The sequence below is a fragment of the Nansenia antarctica genome, assembly GCF_963989245.1.
Source record: "Nansenia antarctica genome assembly, chromosome: 2".
NCBI classification, from domain to species: Eukaryota; Metazoa; Chordata; class Actinopteri; order Argentiniformes; family Microstomatidae; genus Nansenia; species Nansenia antarctica.
In genome coordinates this window covers 20,351,996-20,358,977 of record NC_137675.1, presented here as the reverse complement: position 1 = coordinate 20,358,977, position 6,982 = coordinate 20,351,996, and the positions used below count along the sequence as shown (strand labels likewise).

At 44.3% G+C, this 6,982-nt stretch overlaps 1 protein-coding gene across 1 annotated transcript; it reads right to left on the bottom strand.

The window, feature by feature from the left end:
* Positions 1 to 532: 532 nt before the first annotated feature.
* Positions 533 to 4,986, bottom strand: LOC308149932 (radial spoke head protein 6 homolog A-like; the record flags this gene model as incomplete). The annotated part of the gene is made up of 7 exons (XM_080522810.1): positions 533 to 632; positions 757 to 865; positions 1,330 to 1,474; positions 1,856 to 2,305; positions 2,473 to 2,769; positions 3,216 to 3,381; positions 4,913 to 4,986. The coding sequence occupies 7 exons, from the start codon at positions 4,984 to 4,986 to the stop codon at positions 533 to 535; spliced, it is 1,341 nt and encodes a 446-aa protein (XP_080378936.1).
* Between the last annotated feature and the right edge of the window lie 1,996 nt (positions 4,987 to 6,982).

Genomic DNA, 6,982 nt, shown 5'->3' with positions numbered 1-6,982 from the left:
GAAATGTTAGAATAGGTATAGCATAGCATAGAGTACAGCGCAGTGTTTTATTTGTATAGTATAGTATAGTGGATAGTGTACATAGCCTTTATTTATGTAAACCAGCTCCTTTCCCTTCTTGTTTATTTTTCTTGTTTTTTCTTTCCTAGCACCAGGGGAGCCCCCCCTCCCAAATTTCGTTGTTTGGTACCTGTACTATATCAATGACAATAAAGACCATTCATTCATTCATTCATTACTGGCAGTGGACTGCCAGCTCAATGCCCCTTCAGTATGTTAAGATACGACTGTCTGCAACGCCTATGACGGAGAATGATTGTTGAAAGTTACTTTACAACAAACTTGACCGTAAAGGTTTTTTTGTTTGAGGAGGGCAATAATGTTCATGCATTGAATAAAAGGGGAGAGAGAGGTCATTGTGACTAGTTTTAATTGTGTATTTCTTGACAAATTAAGGCTGTAGTGAACATAGCAAATATCTTCTATTATTTGAACTGAACTTTTTTTTTAACCCTTCCACAAATCTTCCTCCTCAATCCTCGTCGTCCTCCTCCTCTTCGTCTCCGTCCAGGCCCTCCGTCTCCTCCTGGGCAAACTTCATGCCCCTGCCAATGTAGATGTTCTCAAACTTCCTACAGGACGAAATAACAGATAACAACTGCAATATTGCCCATCTAAACCTAGACAACGATAATAAAAGTCACATTGTTATATCTAGTGTACAATTCTGGAAATCAAGATATGAAGGCGTCTTACTTCCCAGTGGTGTAAGCGCACGCCCCTGGCCAGAGGTTGGAGTGCAGCACAACGATGGCACACTGAGAGATCAGGATCTTGGAGCTCCAGGGAGGGGTGCCAGAGATCTCTGCAACGCAGACAGAGCAGCAGGAAGACCAAGTGAGTTTGACACACAGGAAGGAGCCAGAGTTTGGAGCTTTGGCATTCTCTCTAGGGTCAAATCCACCCGGTTACTCTCCTCCCTTATCTGTGGCCCTCTCCCCTCCCTGCTGTCTCAGTAAAGTGTGTCAGATCCACCAGCAGCAGAGTGAGACATGCTGGTTGTTAGAGTGAAACATGCTGGTTGTTAGAGTGAAACATGCTGGTTGTTAGAGTGAGACATGCTGGTTGTTAGAGTGAGACATGCTGGTTGTTAGAGTGAGACATGCTGGTTGTTAGAGTGAAACATGCTGGTTGTTAGAGTGAGACATGCTGGTTGTTAGAGTGAAACATGCTGGCTGTTAGAGTGAGACATGCTGGTTGTTAGAGTGAGACATGCTGGTTGTTAGAGTGAGACATGCTGGTTGTTGCTGAACCCAGACTGAGGCTGACCTGCGTCCTCGGCCAGGGAGGTGAGGAGGGGCGGGCCCACCTCTGGCTCAGGTTCGTCAGGCTCCTCCTCCTTCTCCTCCTCCTCTGCTCCCTCGTCAAAGTCGTCCTCAGGCTTCTCCGCCAGGTTCACCCAGACACAGCGACCCTGGAAGAGCCATGCTGTTATCACACAATAACACACACACACACACACACACACACACACACACACAGACACAGACACAGACACAGACACAGACACAGACACAGACACACACACACACACACACACACACACACACACTCACACTCACACTCACACACACACGCACACACACACACACACACACACACACACACAGAGACACACACACCTCAAATCCGAGATAGTGTATTCCTTACGATGGGAAAATAACACACGCACACACACACACACACACACACACACACACACACACAGAGACAGACACACACAAATCCGAGATACTGTATTCCTTCCAGTAGTCCTGATGTGAGCAGCCAGGGTGTGGTAACTGTGGTAACGTACCTGCTGCAGGATGTGCTTGACATGATGCACCCAGGTGGAGAGAGAGTCTGCCATCTCCAGGAGAGGAATGCCCTCGAAGTCCGGGTTCTCCTCCAAGCTGTCTTTAGCTCCCTCCTCTTCCTCTTCACCTTCCTCCTCCCCAAACTGGTAGTATCCTAGGGGACTGACTTGCGTGCCGGCAGAGATGCGAGCAATCTGGGCTCGCAAATAGTTGGCCTCATTGCCCGGGAAGGGGGGGTAGCTGATGATGGGTGCGTCCAGACTCCCTGTGAAGAACTTGCGGATCTGGCGTGCGGCTGTGATCTGTGCAGGAGTGACGGCAGGCAGCCTCACCCAGGGCAGGCCCAGCTCACTGCACACGAAGTAGGTGAACTTGTTCACACCTGTGCGGTTGTCCTCCTTCGGCACTACGGGGGGAGGCTTGTACGTAGACCGTGGGAGAGGGTCAATCTAAAAAGACGAAACAGAACAGATCACCGTTTCATAGAATATAAAAAGTAAGCGTTTCGCATAAGTCTCAGTTATTCTGAATATTACTAAAAATAAATGATCAAATCAGTAACATTTAATAATCACCGTTTCCATTGGAACATAATCCAGATGTGTTTGTAACTCACCACCTCCGCCTCCTCCTCGTCATCCCGATTCTCCGCTTCTCTTTCCTCGTCTTCTGCTGTTTCCTCGTTCCCCTCCTCCTCCTCCTCCTCCCCCTCCCTGTACTCCCCCTCAGCGACCAGATAGTTGCCCTCCGACCCCAGGATCTCGCCCCAGAGCCGGCAACGCTGCAGGGGTTGGGAGTCCACCAGATGTTTGAGCGCCAGAAAGACCCTCTGCATCTCCTCTTTGCCCAGGCCCACCCCAGCCTGCTCCAGGAAAAAGCCAAGCTCATCTACGTTAGGGAGGGGCGTTTCAATCTAATGGGAGACAAGAGACAATCACAGAAATGATTGATCCATCCAAGTCACTACTTTGTCCCTAAAGGTTATCTCAGATGAGCTTCCTGACTATCTACAGCTTTTCACACGACATTATTGAGTCGCCGTCTAATGATCACAAGGTTGGCAGATCGGCGGTTCGAGCCCCGGCTGGCCACATGTCGAAGTGTCCTTGGGCAAGACACTGAACCCCAAAATTGCTCCCAGTGAGCGGGCCGGCGCCTTGCATGGTAGCTTGCCGCCATTGGTGTGTGAAAGTGTGTGTGAATGGGTGAATGAGAGGCCGCTGTAAAGCGCTTTGGAGCAGCGAAAAAGGTGCTATATAAGTGCAGTCCATTTACCATGAATGTGAAAGGACTTATCTCGTCAACGTTTGCAGGAAAAGTGCTATACAAATAAAAGTTATTATTATTATCTCGTCCTACCAGTTCCTCCTCTTGGTCGCCTTCATCACCACCTCCTGCCAGGAGTTGTGCAGCGGGGGTGATAGGCAGGTCTCTCAGGGTGTTCTGCTGGTCCTGCAGCACCTCCCGACTCAGGTCCTCTACCTCGTCCATCACCTTGGTCAGCAGCCGTGCGAGGTGGTCATAACTAGGAAGGGTTTGAGGATACAGTGATGTGTCAGTGATACTGTCATGGTTTTACCACACTAGTCTCAGCTACTATGAACACTGCTAAGGGAAGGGAATGGACCATGTCATCACTGTGGGCACTTGCTTTCTGAGCTTAATTGTAAAAGAGTAATATAACATTAATATTCATGGTCGACATCAACCGTAATTAGTCATCATGAAAGTGCTTTGGAGGACCAAGTCAGTGTTATAAACTGTAAAACGTATATATATATAAACTTATATCATACGCTACCCTTCACTATACCAACTTCTCTTCTCTTATACTCAAAGTAGGAACATATCCCATTTGAGGTTAAAACCAGGATCAAATCCTTACAGGTTGAGGGTATAAGCCTTGAAGCCTTGACAATTTGCTGATATAAATACCAATATGTTTTCAAACATTCATTTTCTTGGCAACATCTGTCTCACTCTTGTCTATTCTTCATCATAAAAGTCTGGTCCCGCTGGCTCGCTGCCTCCTGACCCTCCATCTCTCTGAGCTCTGGACAACTACAACTGTTTATGTCATAAAACCTTCTACTTCAATGTTCATATAACATTTAGCACACCATCAATGGCCAAAACTTTAGCCAAAAATGACAGATATCTCAACCGTTAGCTTGTAAAACTAGCTATCGGTAACCAAGTTCCTTTCCAGAGAAATAACGAAGCATGTTGCTATGGTAAACAAAACCGTTTGCTATGCTGGTGTTACTGCATCAAACCGCCGTCCAGTCAATGGCTGCGTTCGTAAATTCGCTCTGAGAGCGCCGGAGCGCACACTGGGTTCAACGTCATAAAGGGACCAAGTCATTTGATTGGACAGAGGCATTCCATGAGTGCTGATCAGATTCCAGAGCGAATTTACGAACTATGATTGAATCCCCTACCAGTACACTTCAAAAGGACAAGCTAAAAAAATAAAATCCATTTGAACGGCTCTGTTGAGCCCTCCAACTGTTATTTGAAGTGGAAAACTCGGGGATCATAAATGGTGCATTCTGACCCACTTGGAAAATCACACAAGCTTGTACATTTTTCATTGTCCAATTAATGAAAGAATTATCATTATTGAATCCAGCTACTACAGTAGGCTACACAGTACACTATATAGGTCACAGAATTATTTATATTAATCTTCACACGTTTTTAAAGTGCACTTGAAAAACCAAAAGAGACAGAAACAGGTACAAACATTTTATTCTGTACTCATGACAAAAAAAAAATGTCAATGACGATTTTGAAACAAAAACTAGTTGCATTAGCCCTAATGTAACCGCCCCCCCCCCCTCCCCCAAATACAAGTCTACATTGTATTTTTGCAATATTAACAAATCAAAAACTAAGGACCAAACTAATGACCAAACAAGGACAAAGCATTTCTGCATGAAAAAGAACAGGCAAGTCTATTTTCTGGAGGTGTGTTTTTAAGAGGGCTAGACTTGCACCTGTTCACCCTGACCCCAATTAACTAGCTGCATTGCTGCATTGCACAGCTACTCTACATGTCCTCTGGTGAGGCGTCACTCTGCCTCTCCCGGGCCGGCCTGGGCTTCTGTGCTGCTGGCTTCTGGGACATCTTATAATTGGTCGTTGACATCTGAAGGTTCGGTAGGTAACTCCTCCATTGGTTCCTCTGTTGCGTTAGTAGGAAGTGATGTGGAGTTTACGTTGACATCTGGCAATTCCACCTGCTAGAAACACAAGTGATTTTGTTTCATCTTATTCAATACTTCACCCTTTTGAGAAATTCTGCATGACAACAACCACAGGAACACCAATAAAAGTAGAGTTGATTTACCTGTGAAACCGTCTCTCCTGTTCCCTCCTGACTAGCGGGCTCTGGTTCTACTACAGGGGTTGCAATGGGTGGCTCAACCTGGGTTGTGAAGAAGAAGCATGGTGTGAGAGTGGAAAACAGTGATAAGGAATGAGGGACAGTGTTTCGTTTAGCATTTTAACAGGAAATATGTTTGTGACAATAATGGTTGCCATCTGTGTTCCCTGTGTCTATTACCTCTCTCTCTCTCCACGACAAAATCATCTCCCTTTAAAATCCAAGATCTCTTCAATGTTTAAGTGTACATTCCTGAATAACTTATTCCTTTTGATTCCTTTCTCCTGTCTGTATCATTCTACATTCCTTATTTATTCAACCCTTCAATCAGTATATGTATATTTATGTAAGGCTAGTCATATATCACTTGCTGGTGTATTGTCATTGTCAAGCAATAAGGGTCCTGGCCCAGACCCCATGAAACACTACCCTCAGAAACCTTTAGAATCGTACCAGCCAGGATGATAGACAGGATAGCTAGCCTAGCCTAGCCTAGCCCTTCTGAACATGATGGATAGTAGCATATTATAGGCCTAGTTAATGTCTGTTATATGTTGTTTTCTGTCACAGTAACAATATCAAAACCAACAGTTTTAAACTGGTTAGTTCAATATAGATGATCTGATGTCGTTTAATCAACAACAACACAAATCAAGGGGGCTACTTTATTTATTTCATATTTAGATCACCTCAGCCATTGGTTAATTTTACAGTGTCCTTGATTTACACAATATCAGTCTATAATCCAAAGAAATGTCAAATGATCACAGCTTTGAAGAGTGTTTCTGTAGATACAGAGGCATCTTATATTTGGTTTACATTTTGGGAGAGGTGGTAAAATGATGTAGCTCTCCTCACAGCCTGTTATGTTTCTGCATCTCTAGACAAGACAATCACAGAAATTATTGATCCATCCAAAGTAGTGTTGTTCCGATACCGATACTAGTATCGGCATGGCCACCGATACGCACAAAAATGCTGGTATCGGTATCGGCGAGTACTAACAAAAAAAAAAATCCGATTTTTTTTTTTTTTTTTTTTTTTTTTTTTTAAGTACTAAAGTTATTTTGTTTGTAAATGTTCACTTGCTGTTGCACTACTACTACGACTGTTTTATATCTTGAATGGATATTGCACTGATTGGCATCTGTGAGAGCCACATTTCAGGTTTTATAAGGGGTTGATTTTCTTGTCACCATACCAGGTAGACAATAAAAAAAAGTTCTATAGTATTCACTCTCTGTTGGTATTTTTTCCTGTTTTACAAAGGTTTTGAGCAGTGCCAGACTAAGTGTTAGCAATAATTTTACATCGAGGTGAGTATGCGGCTCAAAAAACATGTTTTTTTGTTTTGTTTTTTCAAACGCCGTGGTATCGGATCGGTACTCGGTATCGGCAAGTACTGCACGGTCAGGTATCGGTATCGGGATCGGGATCAAAAAATGGTATCGGAACAACACTACATCCAAGTCACTACTTTGTCCCTAAAGGTTATCTTTGATGAGCTTCCTGACTATCTACAGCTTTTCACACAACATTGTTGTCTAGCTTAGTCCATGGGGCGGCTGTGGCTCAGGAGGTAGAGTTCATGTTACACAACAACATATTATCAGCATTTGTCAATAAAAAGTGATTCAGTTAAAACATGACAGAGCTTTATAAAGGAAAGCATTATACGACACGTATTTACAATGTGGTCCTATGAATACGGGAGTGTCTTCTGAGTGATGATGCTACT